The following is a 13,076-nucleotide window of genomic DNA, read 5'->3' on the forward strand; positions in this document are numbered from 1 at the left end:
GGGCTGCCACTTGGAGCCTTCCTTCCTGGGTTCACCACAATTCCCTGCACGTGAGGCCTTCCCAGTCCTGGTGGACATGACTTCACTGACGGCCAGACTGTTTCTTTGTGACACATCACATGACCAGAAGAACAAAGCACTCTTTCATGGGAAACAAGGGGGACATTTGGACACCCCTACATCGGGACACTGCTTGTCAGCAGATGTTCCCAAGTTTACCAGCTTGCGTTTGGGCCAAAGAATTCCTCAGTGAATGTTAAAAATAATTTAAATGAAAATGAGGGAATCCATGTAGCGCCTCCAGCTGTGGGAGGCGTACTTGGTACAGCTCCTCGTGCATGGAAAAGGCACCAGGCATCTCTCTCTGACCTGCCCAGAGCGAGACACAAAAGAGCCGGGCAGCCGAGCCTGCTCTGAGCAGGCGTGGTCCTCCTGGGACAGGCTGGGACACTGCAGGAAACAGATGCCACCGATCATCCCCCAGCTTCACAAGGAGAGCCAGGAATCAGACTCACGACTGTCCAGGTGCAGTGGAGCTTCAGGGAAAACAGCCTTCACGTCATCCACGCTGCGAGAGTCTATATCCAGAACAGACGGAAAAACTCCACACTTTCTCAACCTCATTGTGCAAACTGGATTAAAGAGCAGCTACTTGCAAACCCAGGAGCCCTTTCTCTAATTTGGTCACATCCTCATGCACTCCATATCTCAATGGGAGACTGGTCTTATTGTCAGCTGTGACCAATAAGGAAATGGAGAAGTGGCAACTGGCTCCTGACCATCCCATCCCCTTGTGCAAGCTCATGAGCTTTGGGTGACAGCAGCAGCCCCTGGGAGTGTCACAGAGGCCCTCTTTGTCCCTGAGCAGGAATGTCCCAGGCACTCCTTGCACACAAGTAACTATGAGCATCAGGGCTCAGAGCTCGCAGAAATGCCGCCTGACGGGTCTGCCCCCGCAGAACTTGCTGCTTCCTTGAGCACAGACCAGCAGTGACTCTGGGATAATTTTTTTCACAATGAAGTTAACCCTTTGGCTTGAGGTCTAGAAGGTGTGCTAGAGTCTCTGTTCTGAAGAGTTCCATTTTCTCCCCACACTTGGAGGCCAGAACGGTTTTAGCCCTCTCCCCTCCAAACAAAACGAGTTTTGTTTAGTCAGGTGCTAATCCCAGTGTCTAGGGACTCTGTTAGCCCCAGGTCTCTGTGTCTCTCTAGCACTTGGCCCCTCCATGGGTGTTGGTTCTGCTCCCCAAGTGGGCCTGGCGGGCTGGCAGTGGGGCCAACCCAGACGTGGAGGGGAGTTGGCTTAGAAACTGGTCCCATGGAAAAGCATGGTGACAGCTTTGTACCTAACATGCTTTCTCTCTCCCCTCTTTACCCACCTTCTTCACCTTCGTCTGCATGGGCCCAGTGATTGGGAAATACAGCCAGCATCCAGACTCAGGTGAGCCCCAAATGCCTGTGCTGGGCACATCACCATTTTTTATTGCACCCAAATACACGTTTTCATAAAGACTCACAGACCTGTGGTTTCCCTTCCCTCTCTCTTTCTCCTCCTCTCTTCCTACCCTTCAAGAGTTGCAGCTGAAGTTGGCCGTAGGTTGGACACTATAAGCATACATTTGTATTCTCTACTCCCTCTTGCCTCTAGAAAGAGCACTTCGTTTCCCCGTTTGCGCCCGGCTTGCACGCATGGCCTCATGTCTTCCGCCGGCATGGGCGGTCAGCGCAGGGCACCCTGGTGCCAACGCAGTGCTGCGGGCTATCTTTCGGACAGTGCCTGGGTGACATCAGAGAACCCCAGGGAGCATTGGAGGCCTGGCTGACTGTACTGCCTGGGGAAGCTGCTATCCCCCTTTGTGAATCGTGAAAGCTCGCTGCTCTTGGCCATGGGGATGGCAGAGCAGGTGTCCCGCATCTTGCTGGTCACACATGCCTGGCCTGACCCGAGCCCATGCTGCCAGGGCTTTCTGCAGCGGGCTCCCTGAGTTCGTAATGCAGCCTTGCAGGGAACTGAGCTGTGCCCCACGTGTATGACCCCAACAGCATGCCAATGCCCTGTGCTAGATGATGCGTGGGTGTGTGGTCAGACTCTGGTGCCATTTGCAAATGCCTGGATGGATTAAGTCTGACCCTCTGGGCTGTAAATTCTTCTGTTTGGGCTATTTGAGTTTTTATTCCCTTAAATCCAGACTAGTAAACCCTGTCCTGTGTACTGGACGGGTCAGCCCTGAGGCCAGAATAGCAGAGACCTTCTTTCTCTGAAAGCTGGAATAGAAGGGGTGTTGCTAGAGCACCAGGGAGACCAGCCTTCCCCTCTTTACCCACCTTCCCTCCTGCCAGGCCCGGCTTGTGGCCTAAGGAACTCTGGCAGAGTCCGCGTGAGCTCTAGCATTTGAGGCCCACAGGAAATCACGGGAACCCCAACAAAGTCTCCACCAAGAGCGTCTGACCTCTTACACCTGACGTGCTCCTCGGTCTCCAGAGGGAACTGAGTGCCCTAGTCTGCACTTCTACTCGGGAAGGAGGAAGACCCTTCCTGTGGTCCCAGGCCTTCCTCCCACCCCTGTCCCACTGCTGTCTCTGCACCCCTCCCCCACCCCCTGCCTGCCGTGCCAGCCTCCTTTTCCCTTCCCTCCTGCCCCCCTCACTGTCTCCCTCTGATTCTCCTTCAGGTATGAGTGATAGTGTCAAGGACAAATTCTCCATCACGTTTTCCATCGTGGGCATGTTCGCCTCCCACGCGGTGGGAAGCCTCAGCGTGTTCTTCTGTGCAGAGATCACCCCCACAGTAATTAGGTACGTAATGGGAGGTGCCCCCCCAGGGCATCTTCTTCCTAGGACTCCGGAGAGGGCGGGAGGTTTAGCAAGGCTTGTGTGGAACGAACCAGCATCAGCTTTGTCCCACCCTGGCCTCCGGATGAGGGCGTGGCTTGTGTGCTGGACCTGTCAGGGCTTCCGATGGGGAAATTTGCCCTGACTCTGAGGCAACTGAGAGTCAGCCGAGAACTTGACCCTGGGGTCCATCCAGGCAAGGAGCCTGAGGTACAGGGAGCAGGGACCTTTTCAGGGTATAGGAAGCTCGTGCTTAGCTACTTTTGTTTTAGTTCACAAGGTAAGGTTTGATCCTTTCTCGTGCTATGCCCACATAGTGGTACATGGATGCTCCATGATGCTATTAAGATCACAGCATAATAAAAGGGTTTCCCTTCATTTAAAAGGGCATCACTAAACTACAGAGTCGTGTCATTTTCCTGGTAATTACTGTTTGTGACTTATGGAAGAGCTCATCTTGATTTACATCACACTGAACTTTGCATGGGAATATCATTGGCATGTTTAACACACATGCTTTTTAAAAAATATAAATTGTGAATAAATCAGGCAGTTACTCAGCCATGAATTAAAATGCAGAAGTCAGCTTGATGCCACCCATCCACCCTTACTTGCCCACATGAGCAAACAAGTGGAGCCCAGTACAGTTCAAGGCAGGACTTGTGCAGACTAATCATTTTAGCCCCTCGGGTGCTGCATGGGGCTCTGGGAGCAGACAGGCAGGTTCATGGACTTTCTTCCTACATTTCCACGAGTCATGCTGACCAGAGAAATTTCACATGACCTCATTTTGCTTCATTCTCCTGGATTATTACAATACATGCCAAGGAACTGTATATTTAAGAAAAAAGCAATTAAATGCCAAGTAATTCATCCTGTTCCAACCCTCTGCTAAGCCAAAGTGAAGAGCCTAAAGCTTATTTCATGCTAGAGGTTGCAAAATGCCTTAGGCGGACAGCATCTCCCTCAGTGTCCTTTCTTTACCTAAATTCCCTTACTTTACGAAAGAATGCAGCAAAGAGGGTTCTTTCATTAGTGCCCAAGTCAAGGTTGGACCTTCTGGCTTTCCAGCTGGCCTCCCCGCAGATTTGTGTGATTATGTATCGTTCTCTGGGAGCGGCCAGCTACCCCTGAACTCTGGGAGTTGATAGACCTCATTAGTCATTGTTAGATTTTGCTTAACAAGCTAAACTGAAGGAAATACAGTATCCTTTTCCTCTTTGATGCAAACCTGGAAAGATTATTTGGGAATACAAATTCAACAAATATGTTCTTAGATTCGGCTTGCCAAGATGACAAACTGGAAAAAATATTTGACCTTTGGTGATGTTTTTGTACTTGCCGAGGATGAAAGGAAATCAAGTACAAAGGCGGTCTCAGGCCAGGAGGGAAGAGTTGCTGGTGTCATTCCCTTACCCTTCCCTTCAGAGTCTCTTTCTTGCAAATACACTCAGGGACAATTCCCATGGAGTCCCTGGACAATAATTGGCCTCCCTCCCCTCCCCCCACTTTACAAAGATAAATCCAAGATAAACTAGGATGAGCGGCTTGGGGTGTGTGAGCTTCGCTTGTTTGTTTGTTTGTTTGTTTGTTTCTTTTTCTCATTGAAGTGTCATTGATATCCAGTGTTATATTAGTTTCATTTTTCTTCATACTAAACTAACCTTTTTTTTTACAAGGCTGTTATTAAAAACATACCTTCTGAACCAGGACAGTAGCCAAGGTTAAGATGCCAGGATTAACTAACTAGAAGCAAATAGGAGGATAAGAACTTTTTTTGAACAAAGGCTTGTGGAAATCCATTGTCCAAGAATGACGGAGACTCAGGGCACCTCTTGCTTTTTTGGCTCAGGTCACAATCTCCGGGCCTTGGGATCAATCCCCACCTTGGGCTCCGTACTGAGCATGGAGCCTGCTTAAGATTCTCTCTCTCTCCCTCTGCCCTTCTCCCCCACTCAAGAAGTCTCTCTTTCATTCCCTCTAAAATAATTTTTTTTCGTTTTAAATTAAAAAAAAAATTGACAGAGACTCACTAGAATCTAATGAACTGATTAATACCATTGTTTCATGAGACTCCATCCAGACTTTATATTACAGAGAAGCACTTCCCTCCGACCCAAGCGTGGTCCACATGCTGTTCATTTATCATCAGCTGATGCAACAAGTTCTTGGATTCTCTTCCAAAGGCTTCAGGAGTTACATGCCTCTGCAGGCAGACAGGGACGAGAGAGAGAGAGAGACAGAGAGAGAGGGAGAACGAGAGGGAGAGCAAGCGAGAGAGGGGAAGACCTGTCTGCAGCATCCTCTCCCCTTTGGCTTGGTGAGAAGTGGCCAGGGGCCCTGGTTGGTCTACAAGCAGTTGGTGGCTTTTTTGTGCAAGATCATCTTTTCCATGCAGTGTCCATCTGGAAGCTGCAGGTGGGAGCCCCTGAGGCCTTTGCTGTCTTGCTCACCCCTCACAAAAGGGATCAGTTAATAGAGGAGGCAGGCACTGGTGATAACAGGCCCATTTCATTTTCCAACAATTCCACACAGATTCCTCAGAGCCCCTGGGCCTTGGCTGTTAATTCTCTGTTCTGTCTGAGCTTACCTAATCCTTCCTAGTGTCTTCTCCTGCTTTCCTCCCCTCCAGGCTATCTCACCCCTTTCTTCTAGAAACTTCTTTCTTGGAACTTGCCTTCTTGGAGACCTTCCTTCTGAGTAACTCCTCCCTACGCCCACGTCAGGATTAAGAACCTGGGCCCTGATGTCCTCCTCTCTAAAGTGCCTCAAGGACAGAGATGGCCTATGTGTAATGTGACATCTGGAGTCTGTTTAACCTTTCTAAAGATTTGTGTCTTACATAATCTACATACATACATATGTTACAAATGCTGAGGACCAAGGAGCCAAGGCACACTGGCTAGTTCAAGAGCAGGGTGAGAACAACCAAAGTGCAGAGGATGTGGCCTAGAGCCTCAGACTCGCATCTCCAGCACAAGGAAGGAGTGACATGGAACTGTGTGTGATCCCAAGGGCTGCTTTTGGGTGGCCTTAGGCAAGTCCCTCTGCCAGCCTTCATTCATCTCTTTTGCCCTAACATGAAACTCGTTATGACCATCTTATTATTTGGCGGGGATGCTGAGGGGAAAAAGGATATGTAGAAAGGATCCAGCCTCAGCAGATGATAGTTGATATTATTAATTATTCCTACCTGAATGTTGTTGGCAGTTATATTTATTTCTGTAAGAATTGGCACAAATTTTTGTTTATCCTTGACTTACAGAAATAGAGTAAAGACAAACTAAGTAATATAAAAGAGGAAGTGAAAACTGGGAGGTTTGTTCTGTTTAAATGCAAGATGCTGGGATTCCAGTGTTTAAAAGCATAATTTCAAGATTCTAGAATTCTTAATTTAAGCTTGCTACTTCTAACAGTTGGCCTGTGTATTACTCTTTATATCTTTAATTTAGATACTATTACTAGTAAAATAAAAGCCACTGGATATTAAAATGTTTCTGCTTCTAAAGCACGGGGAGGCAAAATTTGCCCCCTGGTTCTCTTTTAACTGTAAATTGAGGTGGCCGCCTGCTGTGATATTTAAACATGGGCATATGCTGCCCTCTAGTGCCAATCGAAAGAAAAGCAAAAAATGCACAAAGTCAGCATTTAGAAGAGGAAAATTAACGTAATGTTAATAATGACCCCATTCTCTAAACTGAGATTTCAGAAAAACAACACCAAGCCAAAAATGGTATACCAAATTCTTCCAAAAGCATCCCTCACCTTCCTGTGTAATTTCAAAGTATCCTTGATAGAAAACCAAATAGCAAATTGCTTTCATGGAAAAAATATATAAAGATATACTGCATATTATATATGCACGTGGACTGCACCTTATATATACACACACACTTTTTGTATATATACAAAAGTATATGTAGATACTTTTCTTAAATGAGCTGTCTAATCCTACCATAAATCAAATATATATGGCAGGATTTATTAACATTAATATTACATATTTTTATATTATGAAGTAAGACTTCCATCCCATGCCAACTTCTCTAACGGTGAATCTGTGAACCCCCTTCCTTGTGGGCCTGTGTCCTCTACCCTCCTGTATATAAACTCATGTGTGGACTTCATTTGCACTAAGCAAGTTAAGTCTCTCACTGCTAGTCAGTGCCATCCACACTTAACGACAAGAAGGTCGGGCAGAAACCCAGAAGGTTTCAGAGAAAATGATGTCTCACTGGTATTAACAGCCCCAAGGAAACACACCCATTACCCCCAGCATCCAGTATGTCCCTTGCAGCATCCTGTGGCTTCCAGAGTGGCCAGAATTATCAAAAAGACTGAGTGGCTATTTTGGGTGTTCATATTATCCATCTTACAGATGGTTTTACTCACATCACCCTTCATAATGGCTGTCTATATTTAACCTACCCCATTCATTTGGGTGAGCTGACCTTCCTACCTAGGAAGCTAGTATAGTCCACAAGCATCCAATATTTATTAGGCATAAATAATACGTGCCAGTTGGTATTCTAGAAAATAATCCTTGCCCTTGACAAGCTCATAGACTAAATGAAGATGGTGGGCATATGAGGAAATACTAACAAAAAGGTACAGAGTGTCTTTAAAAAGTGGTCTGGGACTCTGCCTGGGAAGGAGGTTGATATCTGGGAGATCCTCCCCTCTCCAAAATATTGCGATTCCTTATTTGTGTCCCCTTGTTGGCCCAGTAGCACAATGGTGTGACTATTCCTACAGTACATCCAGTCTCTCTCCCTTGGTGAAAGGCTTTCCTTTTTTTTTTTTTTTTTTTTTTAAATGTCTGTTTATTTTTGAGAAATGGAGAGAAAGAGAAAGCAGGGGAGGGACAAAGAGAGGGGAGACAGAGGATCCAAAGCAGGCTCTGTGCTGACAAGAGAGCCAGATGTGGGGTTCAAACTCACGAACCCACAAACCGTGTGATCATGACCTGTGCCAAAGTTGGATGCTTAGCCAACAGAGCCACCCAGGTGCCTCTGGTGGTGGAAGAGTTTCTAACTGGGGACACATCACAGCCTGGTGAGAGCAGCCTGTCTATTTTCTTCCATAGCTAAGGCTAGGAAATTCCATCACTCACTGAGTGTATTAGTTATCTATTGCTGTGTAACATTACCCCCCAGAACTTAGTGGCTTAAAACAGCACAGGCTTGCTGTCTCACAGTTTCCGTGGGCAGGAGTCAGCAAGGCCTAGCTGTATCCTCTGCTTCAGGATCTCCCACAGGCTGCAGTGGACCAGGGTAGGATCAGTCTTCAAGCTCATTCAGTAATGGGTAGATCTCTTAGTCTGTTGGGTCTGCTAGAACAGAATACCACAGACTGAGTGGCTTATAAACAACAGTAATTTATTTCTTACAGTTTTAGAGGCTGGAAGTCCAAGATCAAGGTGTCAGCAGATTTGGTGTTTAGTCTGATTCCTGGTTCATTGATGGCCATCTTCCCCCTGTGTCCTCACATGGGAGAGAGCTGAGGGAGCTCTCTGGGGCCGCTTTTCTAAGGGCACTAATACCATTCATGAGTGCCCCACCCTCATGACCTAATCAGCTCCCAAAGGCCCCCTCCTAATACCATCACAATGGGGGTTAGGAATTGGGGGGTATAGACATTCAGACCATAACAGCAGGATTCAGTTCCTCTCTGGCTATTGGACCAAGAGCCTCAGTTCTCTGCTGGCTGGAGGTCACCTTAGCCTTGCTGCCTGGAGTGTAGCAGCATAATAGCTTGTTTCATCAAAGCCAGCAAGAGAATCTACTAGAAGTAAGTCTTTCATAACCTAATCACAGAAGGAACATCACATTACCTTTGCCATATTTCACTGGTGAAAAGTTACTGGGTCCAGCTCACACTCAAGGTACAAGGGTATGAATGCTTGGGAGGTGCGAATCATTGGAGCCACTTTAGAAATCTGACTGCCATGCAGAGGGATACCAAACTGAGTTCACCTGGTTCCTGCCCCTGAAAACCACTAATGTCTGTTAGAGACACAGACACAAACACAAAGGAGTCTTTGGGCTCTGTAAGGTGCACCGAGGGGAGGGAGGACGGGGCAGCTGGGCCAGAGCACTTTTTCGGCTTGGTCAGTCTGTGCTCTGGAAACTGCCGGGACTGTGATTTGCAGAGAGACGGTGGCCCGGGAGGAGGGATGTGTGTATCCAAAGGAGAGGCAGGAGGGAGCGAGCGTTCATTCCGAAGGAGCAGGGAGCCTGAGCAGGGGTTCCTGGGAGGAAGAGGGTGGGTGGGTTTGAGGCAGCTTCAAGAGGCGTCCTTTGCAGGGTGTGGGTGGGAGGCCAGGGGGAGAAGGAAGAGGAAGGACCAAAGTGGCACCGGCATCCTCTGCCACCTGTGGGTCTCATCCCTGGAGGCTCCGGTGGACCCATGAGAAGGGCTCATGCTGTCTTCATCCCATCAGTTCTTGAACTTGCTCAGCCCCAGCTGGGCCCCTGCTGTCAGGCTTCTCCCCAGCACTAGCGGGACAGACACCACCACCCGAGACCAACCCACCAATCTCCCGGTCTTCCCTTCACTTCCTGCTCTGTGTCACTTGTTGAATATTAACGCAGCAAGAAAGAAGTTAGAAATACACCAATATTTCTGCTTTGTGAGGAGAAGGGAGAAGGAGCTTAGACAGCTGGGAATCAAAACAGCCAACGTGTACTCAGCACGTCCTGTCCCAGCAGTAGGGACACAGTGCCCCAGCTTTGCCGATGCATGACTTCTTGTCCCCGTTTCAGATCCTCCCTGAGGCTCACAGAGGTGAGGCTGCTCATGACAGAGCCAGAATTCTTACCCGGGGCCCACCGGCTCCCAACCTGTGCTCTTAAATCAGTGCATCTCCAGCCTGGGGAGCAAGAAAGGTCTGTTCGGCAGCTGCTCTGGCCTGGCCTGTGCGTGTGGGCCAGGCGGCTGCCCGTCCTCACAACCTCTACCTGAACAAACCCCAGTGAGCCTCTCTGTGCCAGGCCCAGGGACCGCAGGGGACGAGACTTGTCTCCTTCCAGAGCAACGGATGGGGAGACCATTTCCAGCTGGGGAACCAGCAGAACTGAGCAGAGCAGAGGCGAGAGCCTCACAGAGGGAGTGGGGTCGGGGGAGCCAAGGAGTTCAGGGATTGGGGTGCAGGGCCAGGGGTCGGCCAGAGGCCAGCGAGCATATTCTAGAAAAGTCACTTGTCAGCAGTGAGGAAAGAACCCGAGGGAATAGGAGGAGGACACAAGATATGCCAGTTAGGGGGGTGTGATCCAGACAGGCTGAACTTGGCCATGGGGCTTGGCCATGGGTTGGACAGAAGAGGCTGGGAAAGGGAACAGACTCCCAGGCTCCGGCTCTGTCCTGGGGGCCGTGTGCTTGGTGAGCCGGCAAGCGGTGTCACCCCACCCCCACCTTGGCCTCAGCACAGGGGACATGAGGAAACCCCTCCCACGTGTGAAGGTACAAGACCGCTGCTCATTTGGGGCTGAGAGAAGGGAAGGGAGAAGTGTCTTCTCTTGTTATGAAACATGACAAAATGGGGAAGGGAGACTCACCCACTGTCCCACCCAAGCACAGGATTGCCATTCTTCTGTTCCATTCTTTGTTAACGTGTTTCTTTACGTTTCTTTTTCTCTTTTTAAAAAATTTTTTTAACATTTATTTATTTCTGAGAAAGAGCGAGATAGAGTGCAAGCAGGGAAGGGGCAGAGAGAGGAGAGGGGGACACAGAATCCGAAGCAGGCTCAGTGCTGACAGCAGACAGCCCAACGCGGGGTTGGAAACCATGAACCCTGAGATCATGACCTGAGCCAAAGTCAGATGCTTAACCAACTATGCCACCCAGGTGCCCCAAAAAGTGTTTCTTTTCTGTGCTCCTTCCTGTCTTGGCTGTAGAGTTCTGATATGTCTGCTTTAAGGTGGCACTTAGGTACAACTGTCAACCTGGAGAGCCCCAAGGCGCCTGCCCTCCCTGTCGGAGTCCCCCTTGTTCCTGTCACTCCTGCGCATCCAAGACTGGCCAGCAGGACAGCAGGAGCTCGTCCCACTCACTGTTGACAGCAAAGGCTCCAGGGAGAAGGAACCGGCTGCTCAGCCACCTGAGCCTGAGCAGGGGTGACAGAGAGGGGCAGCCCCTGGAAGCTTTGGGGGTTTGTGTCTGCAGGAGGACCCAGTCCCCACAGCTGGAATAATTTGGGGTGTTTTTAACAGCTTTATTGAGGTATAATTTACATACCATATAATCCGTCCATTTTAAATCTACAATTCAATGATCTTAGTGCAGTCGCCACCATAAACCCAGTTATAGAACATTTCCATCACCTCCAAAAGTTGTCTCCTGGCCCTTTGCAGTCCGTCTCTGTCCCCACTCCCAGCCCCAGACAATCACTCATCTTTCTGTCTTGCAGATTTGCACCCCCCTTGCCTTTTCTGGTATTTCATAAATGGAATCACACAATCAGTATATTTTTGAAACTCACCCATGAGCACCTGTTGCACCTCACCCCCTTTCTTCCTGTCGAATACTGTTCCGTTGTGCATGGCGTGCCTTTTTTTGTTTATCCAGTCACCTGTGGACGGACATCGGGATTCTTTCTGGTTTTTGGCTATGATGAATAATGCCGCAGCAAACCTTCGCTTCTAGGTTTTTGGGTGGTCTATGTTTTCATGTCTCATAAGAGTGGAATTGCTGGGTCATACAAAAGTTTATATTTAATTTTTTCACCAACTGCCAAACTTTTCCACAGCCGCCACCCTCCTTCCTCGCAGTAGGGTTTGTGGGTCTCATCCTCTCCTCAGCCTTGCCAACACAGGTTACTCTCTGCCTTTTAGATTCCTGCCGTCCTAGTGCGTGTCGGTGAGGCGGTGTCTCATTGGGGTGGGGATATCCATGTCTCTAATGGCCAGGGATACCATACACCTGCTTGTGGGCTCCAGGTGTTTTATAGTTTGTATAGTTTCTCTGGAGAAATGTCTGTTCAGATCTGTGCCTCATTTATTACATTGGGTGTCTTCACACTAATGGTTCTTTATATATTCTGGATACAAGTCCTTTATCAGACATGCTCAGTAACCGTGTTCTCCCAGGCCATGGCTTCCATTTTCATTTTCTTGAGAGTGTCTCTTGAAGGGCAGAAGTTTTTTATTGTGATGAAGTCCTATTGATCATTTTGTCTTCTAGATCCTGCTTCTGATTTCACATGTAATCTTTGCCGCATCTAAGATCACAACAAGCTTCCCTTATATTTTCTTCTTAAAATTGTTGTAGGGTTGGGGCACCTGGGTGGCTCAGTCGGTTAAGCATCCGACCTCAGCTCAGGTTGTGATCTCACAGCTCGTGGGTTCAAGCCCTGCATCAGGCTCTGTGCTGACAGCTCAGAGCCTGGATCCTGCTTCCAATTCTGTGTCTCCCTCTCTCTCTGACCCTCCCCTGCTCATACTGTCTATCTCTGTCTCAAAAATAAACATTAAAAAAAGTGTTCTAGGGTTAGCGCTTATACTCGAGTCCTCAAATCCATTCTTTGTTAACTTTTATGCGTGATATTACATAAACACCCAACTTTGTTCTTTTGCATGTGGATTTCCAGTTGTCCCAGAACCATTGTTGAAAAGACTCTCCTTTCTCCATTGAATTTGCCTCTGTCAAAAATCGGTTGACTGTAAATGTAAGAGTTTTTTCTTCTGAACTCTCAGTTGTTCCATTGATCTATCGACACACCAATAAATACCACACTGCCTTTATTACTAGAGCTTTATCCTAAGTCCTAAAATTGGGAAGGTAAGCCCTTGAATTTTGTTACGTTTCAAAATCATTTTGGTTCTTCTGGGTCCTTTACATTCCCATATAAATCTTGGGATCAGATTATCTTTTTTCTGGAAAAAAAAAGTCATCTGGGAAGTTGATAGGGGTTGTGTTGCATCTATACATTCCTTCTAAGATGGAAGAATTGCCATCTTGACAGTATTGAGTCCTCCAAACCATGAACATGGAATGTCTCTTCATTTATTATATATTTTTAATCTTTTCTCAGCAATGATTTATAGATTTTGGTATACAAGTATTGCAATTTTTTTGTTTTTATTTCTAAGTATTTATTCTTTTGATGTTGCTATAACTGGAATTTTCTTAATTTCATTTTCAGCTTCTTTGTTGCTAGCATGTAGACGTACAGTTGACTTTCGCACATTGGTTTTGTGTCTCATCCCCTTGTATGTCAGTACTTTTGTGAGTTAGAGCCACCTGT

The 13,076-nt window shown here is 47.7% G+C and overlaps 1 protein-coding gene across 4 annotated transcripts in view; it reads left to right on the forward strand.

The window, feature by feature from the left end:
- The window catches only part of SLC22A23 (solute carrier family 22 member 23), a 181,903-nt gene that overhangs the window by 163,147 nt on the left and 5,680 nt on the right, over positions 1-13,076 (forward strand). For all 4 annotated transcript variants that reach the window (XR_006217521.1, XM_042985839.1, XM_042985844.1 and 1 more), the window contains 2 exons: positions 1,409-1,441; positions 2,673-2,796. Coding sequence is in view for 3 of the 4 variants with exons in the window: in XM_042985839.1 (XP_042841773.1) it covers positions 1,409-1,441; positions 2,673-2,796 (157 nt within the window). In the remaining variant the exon portion in view is untranslated. The remainder of the gene's footprint in view (positions 1-1,408; positions 1,442-2,672; positions 2,797-13,076) is intronic.

This window comes from Panthera tigris, chromosome B2 (genome assembly GCF_018350195.1).
Source record: "Panthera tigris isolate Pti1 chromosome B2, P.tigris_Pti1_mat1.1, whole genome shotgun sequence".
In the NCBI taxonomy this organism is placed as follows: domain Eukaryota; kingdom Metazoa; phylum Chordata; class Mammalia; order Carnivora; family Felidae; genus Panthera; species Panthera tigris.